This window comes from Anopheles marshallii, chromosome 2, assembly GCF_943734725.1.
Source record: "Anopheles marshallii chromosome 2, idAnoMarsDA_429_01, whole genome shotgun sequence".
Taxonomy (NCBI): Eukaryota; Metazoa; Arthropoda; class Insecta; order Diptera; family Culicidae; genus Anopheles; species Anopheles marshallii.
This window is the reverse complement of record NC_071326.1, coordinates 27,703,790-27,720,856: the sequence shown is the minus strand read 5'-3', so window position 1 is coordinate 27,720,856 and position 17,067 is coordinate 27,703,790. Positions and strand designations below refer to the sequence as shown.

The 17,067-nt window shown below is 46.5% G+C and overlaps 2 protein-coding genes across 2 annotated transcripts in view; both read right to left on the bottom strand.

Moving 5' to 3' along the window:
- Nucleotides 1-10,494, bottom strand: part of LOC128710389 (uncharacterized) — a 39,879-nt gene extending 29,385 nt beyond the window's left edge. The window contains exons 1-2 of the mRNA XM_053805442.1: nt 10,427-10,494; nt 5,346-6,127 (exon numbers count right to left, since the gene is read on the bottom strand). Of these exons, the coding sequence (XP_053661417.1) occupies nt 5,346-6,127; nt 10,427-10,494 (850 nt within the window). The remainder of the gene's footprint in view (nt 1-5,345; nt 6,128-10,426) is intronic.
- A 3,333-nt stretch (nt 10,495-13,827) lies between these two features.
- On the bottom strand, nt 13,828-17,067 carry LOC128707147 (ribosome quality control complex subunit NEMF homolog). Its single transcript, XM_053802095.1, has 2 exons — nt 17,009-17,067; nt 13,828-16,921 (listed from the first exon to the last, which is right to left on the bottom strand). The coding sequence occupies exons 1-2, from the start codon at nt 17,065-17,067 to the stop codon at nt 13,828-13,830; spliced, it is 3,153 nt and encodes a 1,050-aa protein (XP_053658070.1).

Genomic DNA, 17,067 nt, shown 5'->3' with positions numbered 1-17,067 from the left:
CACCTATAGCAACAATAATATTGCATACTTCCAGGCGCAACACACACGTCGACAGTAGGAGCAATGCAATGTTATAATGCATGCAAGTGTAGAAAATCAGACGTTGTGTTAAAATTCTTAGGAAAACTTCCTTGCCATCGTAAAAAGGGTTTACTTTAGAATATGCTAACTGCAATTTAGATCGCGCTTCAATCCAAAACTGGGACTCGCTTTATCTTTCCATCCAAGATTACCAGACTCGTTTCACTAGCTGATCGTAAGCCGTAAAGTTCTAATTACGGCGAAAGGTAAACGCCACACGCAAACGAAAACAATCCAGCAAGCATGACATTTAACGTACGTTGCTGCTTTTCTGCCAACTGCTTACAACAGAAAGTCGCCTGGCCATTGTTTCGATGGTGGACCTTTTTGCGCGTACACACGCCTACATAAACAACCCGGGTTCCGGCACACGGCAACATCAAAGGCAGGACATCGTTAGCACATAACAATCCAACCAGCGATCCAAGCCCCGGCATCGCAAATCGGCCAAACCCTTAACCACTCTGGCTCTCGCTCGCTCTCTCTCTCTCTCTCTCTCTCTCTGTTTTTTCTCTTGCTCGTCCTGTTTCCCATTGGATTTTGGGTCGGCCGCATTCGTTCCAAACCGGCCGCTGCTGAGCAAGCACAAAATTTATGATCCGGAAATGATCGCTAACCCAACCCCACGTTGGGTACCTCCCCCCCCCCCCCCACCGAGGTTGCCAGTTGCCCCTTCCCAGCCAATCCCTTGTCCGTTTCCATCGCGCTTTTCAATAGCTGTTCCACGCGACAGTGTCGGGTGCAATCAGTTCTTAAACTTTATAGAAAATCGCTTCGGCGCGGCGATTGTCGTCATTCATTTTATTGTTCCATTTCGCGAGAAACCCTCAAACCTCCATCCTTGGGAGCGAAGGATGCGAGATATGGGCCACGAAATAAAATACACCAGTTGGCAGGAATAGGCGAACAACAACCCCCAACAAAAAAAAAAAAACAAGCAACACGCTTTGCACAAAACTCACACACAACAGCGCACTTGTCCGGGTGCTGTGGAATATAAATCAAAACCTGTCGTGCAGGCAGTGGAACTTTAGCGTACCGAACTTCATCTTTTGCGCCTCCTTTCGCCCTCTCACCGCCCGAATGTGGCACTGTTACGAAACGATGCGAACGGTTCCGGTTCCGGGGGTTCTCACCGTGACCTCTTGGCCACAAACGGAAGGCCACACCGTAAAATTTGTTTCGGAAGTTCTGTTTCTGTCTTTTTCGATCCGCTCTTTTTTTTTTTTTTCATTGCACCTTTTCAATCTTCGTGACGTTTGCCCGCCGAAACAGCACAACACTCGTTCGAAACTGCTCAACTGCCGGATCTTCATAACATTAAGGTGTTAATAATGCAGCACAAACGTTGGCCCCCGAAACGTCAGATTTTCGTTCGCTTCGCTTTCACTTTTCTTCGGCCAACTTCTGGAAGGATGAATATTTCAACAGTCCATCGCGTCCCGTGCATCGTGCCACTTCCAAACCCGGTGGCACCATTATTGATGGAGCTATCATCGTTTAAACGAACTGTTTAACGTTTGGAAGCGTTGGAGCGCACCTTTGCCGAAGTGCCCGGGGCATTTGCATCTTATTGACATTCGGCAGCAGCCGGAAAAGCAAAAAAATAAAAAATAAAACCCAACACAATCACAGAACAATTCACCACCAGCGTTCGGGATTTCTTTGCAAATATGCTGGCACTGCCAAGGACGGCAGGATAATGCTCATTCTTTCTTGCTTTCCATCTGGTCTCACACATCCCATTCCACATCCCGCACAAAAAGCGAAAACATAAAACTCCTTAACTCAATTGGAAAGAAATGAAACAACTTCCTTCGGTGCCGGGTGAAGTACAGTACGTTTGCCAACGGTTTTTTGCAACGGACACATACATTCATTTACGGCGTTCTCGAGTACAACGGAGAACAAATACGAAGCAAATGCCTGCGCTATTCATTTTGCCAATCCAATCTTTTCCCCACGCAGCGCAAAACACATTCTTCGAAATCCAAATCAAGTGTTTGCACAGGCCGTGGTTTAGTGGGAGCTTGTTTTTTTTTCCTTCGTCCCTGTTGGCTTGGAACTCGGAACCCCGACAGCACACACGGGTACGCGATGGGCTTTAGTCGACAGCATCGGAACAGCACGGAACAATGTCGATACACGGTTAATTTTCCTCTGCCCACTTTTCCACCCCAAACCCACATATTAGCTGTTCCGTGACGGTTTTTGGATGGCAAATAACGTACGCAGAGGGAAAGGTTCCCAGGTGACCGACTTGTAATGCGCGTCGAATAGACTGTTAACGAAGTCATGTTAATGCAATTTTGCTAGCCCGCTTGCATACTGCCGGGCGTTTTGTCATAAGAATTCAGCCAGCTAAATTTCATATCCAAAACGCACAAATGTATACTATTCACAATGCCGATACTACTCCGTGCGTAACCTTGTTTGGCAAGTTGCATACTGCCGGGCGTTTTGTCCTAAGAATTCAGCCTGCTAGATTTCATATCCAAACGCCCAAATGTATACTATTCACAATGCCGATACTACCCCGTACGTAACTTTGTTAGCAGCTTGTTTATCACTTCCATCAAGGCGCGTCACATGGGCAGCTTTTATCCACCCCGGCCATACCATTGAAGCTCCGACCGTGTGTACGAATCCAAAATGCGGTTCCGCGCGTACCATAAACATCCCTGCTCACGTGGTCACCAGCACGCACCAGCTGGCTGGTTGGTGGGTTATTTAATTTCACATTTGGCTTCTCGGTTCGCGCTGAACGGCCCAACGCGCTCAAATTCGAATCGACGTTTGCCGTAATGTAATCCAGTCGAAACCGATGCCGACTTACTGAGTTCGGTATAGGGCAGGACAGAACACACCATGGTAGCAGCGTTAGAGTGCAGGGAAAACGATGCGACAGGCTAAGGCCTAGGGGGTGGGAGGAGGGAATATATTTATGCGACAAAGTCAAGAAAACCGGGTCGCCAGGAAAATGGAACGCCACAGTGAACGCCAAACCATGCTGAAAGACGTTTTCCTTCTGCGATGCGTTCTACATTCCTTCCGAAGCGCGGTTTTTGTGAAGGCGAAAAACCACCGGCACGGGCATCAACCGCAACCCAAGTACCCGTACCGGCACTCCGATATGTGGGCCCACCGACGGAACCGTAACACACGATTTGAAGATGCAAGTCACATCCCATCCATACGTCAGCAGCTCATAGCGTGGTCGTCGTCGTGGTCGTGGTTGTCCTCAATTTGGGAAATGAATTTCCAATCCACCGTCGTGTCCGCTCACGGTACCGATACCGCTTTCCAACAACCATTATAACGCGCGCACAGTTAACATTGCCGATCGAATGTAGTCTTTTCACGCTAGAAGAGCGAAAAAGTCGTCCGCTGAACTCATAAATTGCACTTCTTTCTTTGTTTTTCGCCCTGCTCGGAACCAACCGACCTGCCAGTTGGACAGGGAAAGCCAATTTTAATTCTCACATTTTACGCCCCTTCCCCCAGTCCGAGTGTTCCGGTTGGAAGATTAAAAGTTCTTTCGTTAACTCGCTTACCGGTTCTGAGGTTACATTAACTTGAGCCGGAGATGGTTTCTTGGCATGGTAGTTGGAATGACGGAGCTGGAGCTCGAACCGCAAGTAATTAGCAAGGTTCAACTATTTTCACAATCTGTGCAAATAGTACAACAATTGCAATCTCGTGGTGAATTTCTTCTGCTGTTATGAAACTAAATTACTGCAAACAAGTGTTTCTCGCTGGTGAAAAACACCGACCATGCTGCTAACAGACGGTTTGCATGGCTTGAGTCGTTTTGTCAAGAAGATTGCATACTTTTAGGCACATTTGAAACAAGATAAACAATCCCGCGAACAAAACGCCCAAAGTCATGCAATATGCTGTACAGAATTATCCTCTTACGTATTATTGTATTACGTTGTTTGTGAAATGATTAACAAAGCCTTGTAATCATTTTACGGACGGTACGCAGCACACCTTAATTAAGCCCGCTACCTTCAAGCTAAACATGTATTTTAATACATCAAACCACCAACAAGCACATCAACGTCAATCAACTTGGAACAATGCATCCTCACCGCTAGAGCACACCGACGTCCTAAGATTTACCAACAATTAGCACGCATTTGCACCAGATTGTCCGGATACGGTGAAAGCCATAACGGCATCATCCCCCGATACACGAGATACCATAATTGTAACGAGCAACAGTGCGATGATTAACTTGCAACACCTGTCCACAGTTAATGCAGGGTGCGATTGTGTGTTTGGCGCTTTGTTGCGATGGCATGCAATGGAGGCTGCAAGAGCGACATTCCAAGAACTACCTACCTACTCAACTACCACGCAAAGCAGTCACTTTCAGCGTTAATTACCACCGACAAGCGATGGCCATGGTGCGAAACAATATCGATCAAATTAGTTGACAGTGATTTACGCTTCGAATCAGCATAATTTCTCGTGAATTTATCATGGTTTTACATGAATCAGTGAGCATAATGAGCAGCGTCACGTGATGCTTGAGCGTGAACAATCTCATCAAAAGGGTATCATGGTTTTCAATTTGGTAATTAAACTGGAACAGACACAGCTGCGTTGTGGAATTGGACAGAGGCACTCAAATGTGAAAATTGGTATGCTAAGTAAACCAAACACAACCAACTGTATGCGTCTGTTGTTGATCCGTTCCATCGGGATTTTATAAACTATCAGCTAACTACCATGAACTAATCGCATTAGTCGTGCGCGCCTACAGGTATGCAATTTATTATTCTTGGTTTCAGTCTCTGGTCGAGTCTGGACTAAATAGTCAGACCAGTAGAATTATTTCTTTTGAAACATTGAACTAACATTTTAAATATTATGTTTTTATATATTTTATATGGGTTGGTTACGTCATGAGAATGACCGACTAGAGGACCCAGCTCGTAAAGTCTTTTTAGGTCGTCCACATGGGCAGAGGAGGCATGGTAGGTCCAAATTGACATGCAGTCCGTCGGTTGTAGCGCCTGATAAGTAAGTAAATTGTTGCCTATAACCGTTAACATAGATGACTAGGCCCGTGAGGCCCGAGTGGTAATGCAACGTACGGGGTTTTTTTCTAATTCATTCAATTAATTTATTAACTAATTCAGATATCTTACTTAATTTCTGCATAATTATAGCTTCCAAAAGTAAACATCAGAAGCAAAAAAAATATTATCTTTTTGCAGTAATCACGGTGCACATTTGTCAGTGCCATATCTTACCTGGTGCATGTTGCGATCTTTGTTCTTCATTGTTGTTAAGATGAGCGGAGCCAAATGCAGAAGAACACTGGTTCGAAATGCTTGCACTTTCGGCCGGTGGCAGTGTTGAAGCCGAAGGCAGTCCCGCTACAGCTAAAGGTGACGACTTGGCCGGTTGCAACGGCCCCGCACGAATCGTAGCCGAAGTCGGCGCGCCAGACGTTACCACACCCGGTGACACTAGCAAGAGTCCGTTCGCTTGCTCCTTGCTATTGCTGGTACCGCTATTACTACCACTAATATTCGCAACAGTTGACGACTGCACTCGGCGTTGCTGGCTGTTGCCACCAATGTTAGCGCTATTTACACTGCCACTAGGATTGCAACCACTGCTGACAGGACCACTGGTGCCACCTCCAGCGGTACGAACCACCGCACCCCGGTCGTACCCGGTGGCACTTTCACTGATACACACCCGACCCGTCAACACCTGTTGCGCCCCGACACCCTCGCCAGTCGTCGGCGCACGGACACAGCAGTTGGACGCCGATGTAGTACCGGCACCATCAGCACTATCGATACATTTTGGCACGGGGCACGATTCGATTTCGACACCCTTGGACACGCTCAGCAAATTGGCGTTCGCTGCATCGGCCAGCGAGGCCACACTACTATTCACACTGACGCACGCAGACGACGAGTGGCTGGTGGCGACCGAGGAGATGCTTCCATTCGAGCGGCTTCGTTCACTGCCAGCAACACCGCTGTCGGGTCGTGCGTAATCTCCAAAAAATATTCGTGACCTATATTGTGTTGGCGAAGGAAAAGAAAGCAAAACGGAGATGTTTGTTAAGCAGGTTTAGTGGATTATGTGCGTACAGGACAACGAATGAAAACATTGTGTGATGAAGTACAAGCTACGTGAAAGGAAGTAAAAAGCATCTAAATTTATAGAAAGAAACAAACATATAACCAATAACAACACGTCGGATGGGTAAAAAATCGAAATATTCTTGTGATTTCATAACAACCCCTAATTCCCAACCTAATTTCGAGTGAGCGTCACTGGGCAATGCTCAGTGATTTCACACAAAATTTGTGCACTTATTCAATTTAGCCATAGATCATGTATTCCTCCTGCAGAAACCCCCTCTGACAACGCCATCATCAAATCAAATTTGTACTCAAAACACCCCAAACGCCACCAAGAACACTTAAAGATGGCTTCCATCTCATCCCGGACGCATTGGTGTGTAATGCCGGTTTGAAAGATTCTTTTTTCTGTCAAGCTCGTCGTGACAGTTCGCTGACGAAACAGCGTGGACCACATCAAAGCAAGAAGTTACGATGGCACCTTGTGAATGACCGGCGCTACGGTAATATCTTCCCCCCGATCCGAGCGATCAAGCAGCGTTCCCGTGCATCCTTAAAAACACATTCACAGCCAATTTACCCTCTACTGACACAAAGTAGAACAATGACTCATCCATACGGAGCAACTCATCTCCGTACTGGGAGCTCCGGTGCCCTTCAATACCGCTACCACACCGGGCCCTGTGAAGGGGGCCTCTATTACTCCGACGTTGCAAAAGCACTTTAGCTGCATTGGAACGAGTTTACTTCTGTCCGCTACACGGTAAATTCCAGGGGGGAGTTCTGGGAGACACGAAAAGGTACCAAAGAAACGCAAAAAAAAGAATCCCCCGGTCGGCAAAACACCACACATACGCCGCCACACGTTCCAAAATCCTGTTCGCAGTGTTACACACACACACACAGGAAAAACATGTGCAGAAATGTGAGCCAGCTGAGCGACGGGATGGCTAGTGGATTGTGCATAAATTATGGCAACACTGAATCAGCACTAGTTCCCCTAGCATGTTTACGAGAAGTCCCAGGGACATTTTCATGCATAATAAACCCCTTTCGGTAACTACCCTGCTGTACCGTTTCGATCCTGGACGGTACTTCTCCACCGTGGCCCGAATGTTGCAGTGTGTGTGTGTGTTTGTTGTGGTCTTTAAAACTTCTCGCTCGGTGGAACGCTCGGCAGAGACGGAAGTCGCAAAAGCCCGAGTCTGTCCCACCCTTCATCCATGCCAGCTTCCGGGGAGCTCGACATAAATCAAACACATACTTACACACCGCGTACGTATGCTGCAACTTAAGCTCACTGTACCCCCCCCCTTTTCAACTGGGGACAGGACGAAGAAACCATAACGGAAAACCGTGTGTAACGGCAAACCAGAAGCATCGGGAAAAGTTATCCGAATAGTTAATATGCCACGGATTACGGAGCGACAAAATCTGCACAGCCGGGACAAAATGTGGGTCACCGTGTATTGGGTTGTTCTGCTGAAACGCCACCTCACGGGGCAGGGTAATGAGATGCTTTCTGAAGAACCAAAATTAAATATAAAAAAACTCGAGGAGTATTGCTCGCTTCTTACCCAAAAGCAGACCAACAGTTGAGTTTAAGTTTAATGGCGGGAATTTATGAACCATCGCTGATTACTCTCGCCATATAGCTGGACCGCGAACACTTAAACAGGGACGTGCACTGTACGCACAACCTTCACCTTAAACCCCTGCAAACATTCATCATAACGCCGTCCACACGGCAAACCCCGGCGCAGGCAAAACTAGCGCGTACCGATACCGTCGGCGAACATTTCGAGTACACAATGGCCGGAATGCGTTGTTTACAGATATTTGCATAAATACATTCCATGCAAATGAAATTCCGAACCGCTCCGATCGAGCAAAACAGAGTGCCCCCTTTGCTCGCTCCCTGCGGTTAAAAGGAGCAGCGTAATAAAAGTCATCTTTAGTAACGCTGCACGGGAACACACGGGGGAGCTGCCATACTTGCCGGTGCTGGCGCAACAACCGATCAACGCAAAACCTAAGCACGGGTGTGCTTTTGGTTCGGTACACGAACTAATCACACCATCAGCAGGGCTAACAAACACGGCCAGGATTTTGGTCCGTCATCGTGTGCCACTTAAAGCTATTGCTTTCGCGGCCACTGCTCGTTAATCATGGATGTATGTGTGTGCGTGTGTGCGCACCCAACTTCCGTCGGTGCCAGCTTGGTGGAAATGGTTTTAGTGAGAAGGGCCAGAAGACACGAGTAACACGCTAACCTTCCGCACGTGAAACAACAAAACCCACCCGTCCCGTCCCGTGACCGTAGTACGGTGAGGTTATGTACTAAATATTTACTGGAGGACAAAACAAAAAACAAAAACAAACAACAAAGTTCAATTCCTTCCGGGTGCAAGGGCACACGAGTGCAGGAGATTGAAGTTTTCTTCCTTTTTTCAAGTACATAAGCCAACAAAGAAGAAACAGAAAACCTTTTTGTACTTTAGGGAGTACGCAAAACTAATAGCGGGCAAACGTAATGCTTATGTTTGACGAGGAAATCGTGGACGGGAAAGGATTTGTTCCAGCCAAAACCGAATGTGCTTTTGTTGCCTATTACTGATAAATATTATGCTTCAAACCATTATGATTAGATGAGTTTATCGCGCACAAAACAATGTGCAAATCTTTTTAAATTTCAACGCCTAAAAGTATGCAATTACCATACAGGGCACACTTGTATTTTTAAAAAGGCAAGGAATTGAAAGTTTTTCTCGTTTCAATTTAAAATGTACATAATTAATTTCATAAAAAAATGTTCTGAAAAATCATCAAAAAATCCGGCTACGTGGTAAAATAGGTCGATACGGCCAGGCCGTTCTAACGAAAAAAAAGTAAAAATGAGTAGCCCCTAAATATATGCAAACCATGTATTTTTTTAACGAACTGTTTGCTTTTTGTGCTTTTCAAACAATATTTTAAACTAAAAGTGTTACATCTAGGTATTGGGAGCTGACTTCAATAGTTTTCAGCTTGCACCAGTTGGCATCCTCGGCACACTTTCAAAACTAAAAAATTGCATACCTTTAGGCGTAGACAGCTTCGAATTAAGTGGCCTACAGCCGAAAGGAGTCTAAATACTCCTTGTACCATTTGCTGTTTGCCGTTCCATTCCAAAAAAATAAACCATTCCAACACAAAGTAATACCATCTTCCTGGATGTGGGAATCCTTTTAACGATTAATTATGTTTTGCATGTCAGTGGCAGTGGAAAATGGGAAATACAAAACCGAAATGGTAAAAACACCACGCATCACGAAGCGCACAAAACAAACTTCAGCGTTACTGGGAAGATAACACACTTTTTTCACAGTTCCACTGCCAGTAGCAGTGGCTGCAGGAGTAAGGCCAACAAACAGCAATGTGGTAGCTTCCCGGCAACCGGGCGCTGTTATTGAACGGTTTCGTGTGAAAACTCCCCCGTTTCATTATAAGATGTGCCGTTGTTTTATTTTTCCCCTTTACGCGTGAAGAACGCAAATACAAACAGCAAATAAACTGTGCTTCTGGGTGTGTTGCTTTTTTATTGTTTTTAGCAAACCATAATCGACCCGACAATGATGCGAAAGATGCACGTAATAATTGCTGTAAGCGGTATAAATTTTACCGACGCTCGAATTCGATTCGTAAGCACGGCTAAATAAATCACCATTGCCTCACATTCGCAATGCTGCCCCACCCGGGAGCTGTGTAACGGACGGCCCACCAGGAGCATGTGGCGAAAAAATGGCAAGAATCATTTGCATTGGGTGGGGTGGAAAGCGCGAACTAGCATTTCCATTCATCAATCATGATTTGGATGGCCGGTATAATTTGACTTTCAAAGCATTAGGCTGGCCATCCGACGGTGCGTAATGGGCACGCGTATGAAGGACCTGTTGGGTGGGACGAGAAATAAACCACAGCGCATACATAAGTAATGCCAGCAGTCCAGGAGGTCATTTCGTTTGCGAAGGACACACGCCTGGGGCGCAACAAATGCCTTCTTCATGGTGCTTTCGTCGTACGGGTAATGAGAGGGAAATGTGAGGATGAAATTAATCGCTTTCGAAAAGTACTACACTCGTTAGCGAGCTAAAGCAAAATGAAATATACAATTAGCTTAATCATTGTAAAGAGTATACAATTACTAGGTAAATAAACACTTAAACAAACATTACTGCAAGCACACTCACTGGTGATCCGGTGGAGCCTGAGGAGAATACTTTCTTCTGTGATAGTATGAAACATTTCCAACCGGCATTGGCACTACAATAAGGCGGCTTAAAAGAAGCTGTTTCTTCGCGCTTTAAACCAACCGGTTCCAAACGGCAATGGGGATGGGAACGATCGAGCCTTAAAGCACTGCCACCATCAGCATCATCATCATCATCGGCACCTCGTTACACACGCCCATATTTATTCTTCACTCGCTGCTTAAGCACACATCCCGCGTTTGCTACCGACACGGCAAACCGGTTGAACACAATTTTCCACTTTTATCGAACACATTTCCATTGCACCACGTTTCGAACCGCTTCGGAGCTTTAATGGCACACCGCACATGTGTTCACCGTGATTCGCCGTGGCTGCTGATCCACTGTTGGGCAAGATGCTGAAATGAATTATTCAAAATAGAACATAAAACAGGGCTTATTTGCAAATCCGCTTTCTCAACCAACACGCACACAACGAACTGGCCGCACTTATAAAACGAAACCGATCGAACACGCCACCGTTCATGGCCGACCGGGCGTCTCCATCGCGTGAAGACACTCGCGCAAGAACGCGCACACATTTTGCGAGTGTGTTAACACCACCACTAGTTCACAGCTTCCTCGATCGTGTGGAGCAGAAACGTTGTTGTTGCTGGGACGACCGAGTCCGATCGTTGCATACTGCGATTATCATCACATTCACAAATATCTCAACAAAAAAACGGATAAAACGCAGTGGAACGCTACGGGTGACCGGGGAAGGAGGGTTTTGAAATATTCAGCAGTCAATTTTCCTCCATCGCACGCTGTACCAACGCGACAAAATCAACAACGCATCACGCTCGCCATTTGCAAATAATACACAGTGAAGCGCATGCAAACATACACGCGAAACCAAAAAAGGACATTGCGTGAATGGGCTCTTCTTCCTGTTTGCGCCACTAGGCGGAGTGCTACCACTGTGCCCTTTCTGTGTGGGATGTTTTCATTCCCTTTCAACAACAACAACAACTGAAAAAAACAGGGATTTATAACCATTGTTGCGCTTTCGTCACATCTGGTTGCTCAGGAGGGGGATGTTCCATTGCATTTCAACGATGCCCCGTTACTCACAGTGCTGCTCCTCCGGTTAGTAGGTGGGTTGCGATTGTCGTGTACTTACTTCACTGACAGTTCTCATCCCGAACCTGTTTCAAAACCCTGCACAAGGCCCATAAATGCCAACGCAGTTTGTTGGCAAACGAGGCAGGTTTGAACGACGTTGGGCAATTGCTGCTGCAGGTGAATTTCGTTTGTTTAGCACCCATACACCGGCACAAGGAGTGTGTGTGTGTGTGTGTATGTGTTTCGGAGGAGTTTTTTTGTGTGATGTGTTTGCTCAAACTCCAATGCACCTGTAGTGGTAATCGGGCATATCTATGTGGTTGTATTCAAAATTTACATTCGTTTGATGGGTTCATTGGCGTTTACCAATTCGCAATAAACTATCCTGAACATTTGTTGTCGAAGGTGTTCTCTGATTTACTATTATTAAGGTTTTAAGGTTGTCTAATCTCTTTAGTTAATTATTAAAATTGATAAACATCTTTGAATAGCGTCGTTCGCTAAAAACATTACATTGTACAGCACACTGAATCTTCAATTTTCCTATTAATTTTAAACACTATTTTACACCAGCGCAAATCCAACACTAGCAAATTGCAAACTACACGACGTCCTTGTCCGAATGGTTTTGTTTGCTGGACGGGTACACCACACCGTACTTGCTGCTACTGCTGCTGCGGCTATTGCTGCCACTGCTGCTGTTGCTGCTGCTGTCGAACTCTGCTGGTGTGTGTGTTCTGTTGTCGTTGGGCCCCGACTGTGTGCGCATGGGTTTTTCTCTCGGTCTGCCCCGTCAAACACGGGACAACGACGGCGAACGGTTGCGGATGGCGAAGGACGACCGTATCCGTGCCTTCAACAACACATGCAAACGGTTCGCGATCGATATTTTATGTATGAAAATTTTGACATTTTCTGGGGCACCATTGTGGGAAAACTGGTGGGACAGTGTTTTCCCAACAGGATGGAAATGCTTTTACCATCACCGCACTATTTTCCACTGCAAACTACGATAAGGTACATGCTTTTCCTTTCACAGTATCCACACACCTATTGCTGGCACGGAATGTGGCATGAAATGGAGCACGGCCAGTGCCTCAGTGTCAAGCACACAATACGAGAAATACCGTCACGCACCCAACCCTTGTGCTTGAATATTCCTGCGAAGGAATGTTTCGCGGTTGGGTATTAATCCTTGCCCAACAAAATGTCTTTTCCATTGCACTGTTTAGCCATTGTAGGTGGAAAAACATCGTTTACACTCCCAAGCTACTTTACCATTCGTCGTTTTCGGAACGCCCAATAACACGACACCGAGGACACGACACACTAGACAGATATCCTTCGCTATTCCTTACGGCTGAAAACCTTCCCTCGCCACACTCGAGAACTTGCGCAAAATGTACGGCACGCGACTGCTTTTATCCATTCGCTTTATAGTTTATAGTTCCTGAACGCATTTCGATAATGTACAAACACGATGCGCGATATCAACCCAAAAAAAAACGGATATCCCCCTTGTGTGGTCGCACACGTTCGAACAGGGATTGGTTTATGGCCGTACGGACAAACCACTTGCAAACTCGCTCTATCTCACGGATATCCGCACGCTCTGCCACAGCGAATGTAGGCAGGGCTCGTCGGCACAGCTACTCGACAGAATATCCCACACTCCGTTCATTCTTTTACTAATGGTCTCATCGTAATGATATTGATGCTATTGGCATTCGGAATAGAAGCAACTGTTTAATGATTGAATAATATTCCAGTTGCAACTAGTTTCGAAATTATCATTTCGTTATATGAATCTTTAAGCATCAAGCTAAATAACCCTGCTAATGGAGGTGTTTTCGTTTTCATACATCGGAAAATGTTGTTGTCCGCTCACGAAAAAGGACACCAAAATAAGAGAGAAACGATGCGAGAGATATCGTTCGGTGAGAGAAAAATGGGAAAGATTTTGAACATGTGTGCGTTTGGTGCCACGATGGTAGAACAGTTTGGACAGTGCCTGCTAGACATGGCGTTTCTTTTTGACCTGCCAAACACATCGTATCCCGTTGTGCTTGCTTGTTCTGCGTGTATAACAGAGTTTTTAAACCCCTTCTCATGACTTCCGGCTGCTTTTTGTAATATTCGTTAGCATACAAAGAATCTTCAAATTAAAAGCTGTTCAAACTGTTGTATTTTTTTATGGGAGCATATTTTTTTATTTACTAAAGCGTAACGTTTTACCATGGAAAGAATGCCAACAACGTGTACAATCAACAAACCGTTTACTTTCGTACCTTCTGCATCTGGGGCGCAGACAGTTTCACCTTGCCGGGAATATTTCGCGCCAGCACCTCATCCTTGATCGCCTTCAGCAGATCCTTTTCCCGTGGCGTACATTGCTTATCCTTAAGGAAAATTTGCAGAGCCATCTTGCTCGCTTTTCCTCGCTTTCCGGTGCCGGGTGTCAGCTTCACCTTGTACTTGTAGTTGTGCAACGATTGGTACGGTGCCACCACAGGAACAGCAAACAACAGCTCGTCCTCTTCCACCGGTTGGCCGGTTAGCGCATCCAGCATATCTAAATCTGCAGCAGCCGGTGTATCATCACCGAACTCTTCAAACTCTCCCGGTTTCAAACGAGGCGTACGCTTCCGATCACCACTTTTCTCACCGCCCTGTCCATCCGTTCGCGCATTCGCTTCCTCTTTCGTTTCTTCATCCTGCTTTCGATTACCGGCCGATTTTAGGATCTCCATTATCAGCTTCCGATCGTCATCGTCTTGGTCCTTGTATTTTTCCTTGATTTTGCGCATCTTTGCCTTCTGGCCACGCTTCAACTGACCTTGCTTCTGTTGGTCCTCCTTCACCTGAGCACTCTGTGCTTCCTTCGCTTTCTGTTCCTTTTCCTTTAGATCCTTTGCCTTCTGTTTGCTCTTGGAGATCTGTTTCTTGCGCGGTGCGGATGGTTGTATTATGTACGGTTTGTCATCGCCGAGAAATATCACCGATTCGGCATCCGGTTCCGATGTCAACCGCCGCAAAATGGGATCCGGCCGTACCGATACTTTGCCGGTATCGTGTTCCACTTTGATGTGCGTATCCGGGAACTGGGGCAAACCTTGGTCTTCATCATGTTCCTGTTGCTGCCCTTCCAATGCGTCTTTCGAGCTGGTTTCTTCTTCCATTTCTTTCACTATGGATAATGCTGCAACCTTCTCAGGCAGTGTGCCTCCTTCTGCTTTTGTTTTTCGATCGATTTCCCCATGGGCCTGTGACGATTCCGCTTCATGATCGTCATCCTTATCTGATTCACCGTCGTCTAGCTGAATTTCTTGCTCGGGCTGTTCGGATATTTCCGATCTAACGTCATCCTTACTGATGACCGATTCGTCGTCAAAAGTTCGTACCCTGCGCTCTCCGCGATGACGATCGACCGAGCTATCTTCTAGCTTGAAAAGAAACGACAGGCCCAACACCAAGTGACAGGGTGGCAGGAAGTTCTTCCGTCCTCTGATCATGAAACTACCGGTCGTGAGATATTCTCCCGTTGGGGCTGTCTTGCTGACCTGCTCACTATGCACCCAATAAGCGCTCGTTACTACCTTCGCATCCCAGGCGACACTGTACGAGATGGCCATAGTGCCCGCTTCGAGTAGCGTTTTCGGTGGAATCTCACCACCGGCAGGATTTTTGATTATTACGCTCGATGCGCCCTGAATTTCGGCGTGCACATAAATATCGGTCGGTCTCATGTAACGCTTCACTATTAGCTCGTTCTGTTGCTGATCCCGCCCACCAATAACCAGATAGTTCTCCGAACTAACAAACCAATAAAACTTCTCGAACCAATACACCTTGCGCACCTTCGAGATCGTCGTCTGCGTGCGGACATCTTTGAGCGTCTGTATCGTTTTCCGTTCCGCGTTTTTCAACGCTTTCGAGCTAGACTCGATCGTTTTCTGTTCCTTGCGTGCCGCAAAGCGACGCTGGTCATAGTAACGCCTCGCATTCGCAAATGCCGACAGGGCCAGATCGATATCAACGACCATCGGTTCCAGCTTTGCCTCGTCGTCTTCCCGTTCGCTCTCTTCTTCGTCTTCACTGTTTTCCTCGTCCAATGACGCGTACGGATCGGTAAGGTACAACGAGATGTGATTAATTTCGAGCTTTAACTGACGAATACAGGATGCCACCGGATCCTTGTTCGCTTGGGCTGCCTTCACCAAATCCTGTATGTCGGTCCAGGACATTTGAGCTGCCAGCGCGCTCTGCACAGCTAGCAACGCTTTATCAACCAGATCTTGGTTGCGTGTAATCAGTTCTGCCTTCTTGCGATCTTCGAGCTGTGTTTTCGTCAACTCTTCGATACGTTTTGCATGATCGGTCTTTACGTTGGACAGCTTCTTCAGCGCTTCACGCTCCTGAGCAAAGGCTTTAAGATCAATCTTTTGACTTTCCAGCGAAGAGTAAAACTCATCTACCGCTATCGTGAATGAGTCGAACGCCTTGAACGGTTCGCCCTGGTATTGGTTGTACAAGTACGGTTGATACTCCAAGTTCGTGAAGTAAAACTCTTCCTTCTCGCCTTCCTTGGTCGGTTTCACTTCCTTCTTCTGTATAATGTATCCGGGGGAAGGTTGTTTTTGAGCCTCCCGTAGCATGTTTTCCGCATCGTTGATGGCGCTCATCAAAGGTGCAAGATCTGTCTCCATGTTAAAAACTTTCGCGAACTCTTTCGCAATATTTTTCTGTTTCTTTTTCACCTTCTTCGGAAGTGCTGGATCGGCCGGAAGTTCACCCCCAATGCGGCAACCGAACAGTCCTTGCTTGTGCAGAACATGGTCGATTACCGACGCACCGTACTCCAGTATTGGGTTCAGAGCCGTACGCAGCGTATCACCCGGGTGCGCCTTTTGAATCGCTTCTTTGATCTGTTCCATCGACGGCGGTCCATTATCCTGTTTGGCCCGATCCTTAGGATACTTTTCGCGTACCGCAAAACGTAGTTCTTCGCCTTCAACGTGCGGTCTTAGAATGTTCAGTATGCGCAGATCACAATCCGTCAGCAGTATGTTGCCTCTGTCGTACAGCTCCAGAATAATGTGATACGCTGCTTCGCCGGTTCCGAACTGAAAGTCGACAATGCGATCCACACCTAATTGCTGCAGGCTTTCGAGGCGCTTGTTTTTCAGATGCTTACGCATCTTCATCGTAAAACCGGACGGTGCCACGTTCTTTGGCCACTCAAAGCTCGTGGTATGGAAGCGCAATCCAGATTCCAGCAGTAGCACCACCTTCTCCTCATTTCGAGCTAACCGGATCAGATACGTTTTGTTATCTATGTCATAGATTTGGTTCACTCGCATGCCAATCAATCTGCAAATGTACGCAAAAATAGTGATGCCTTGTTGTGAAATCCGTGTTGTGAAATCATGACAAACAGCTGGTAAGCCTGCTACCTACCTCTGTAACTCCGTAACGGAGCACACAACGTCGTAGGTATTGAAGCGTGTTTTCGTCAT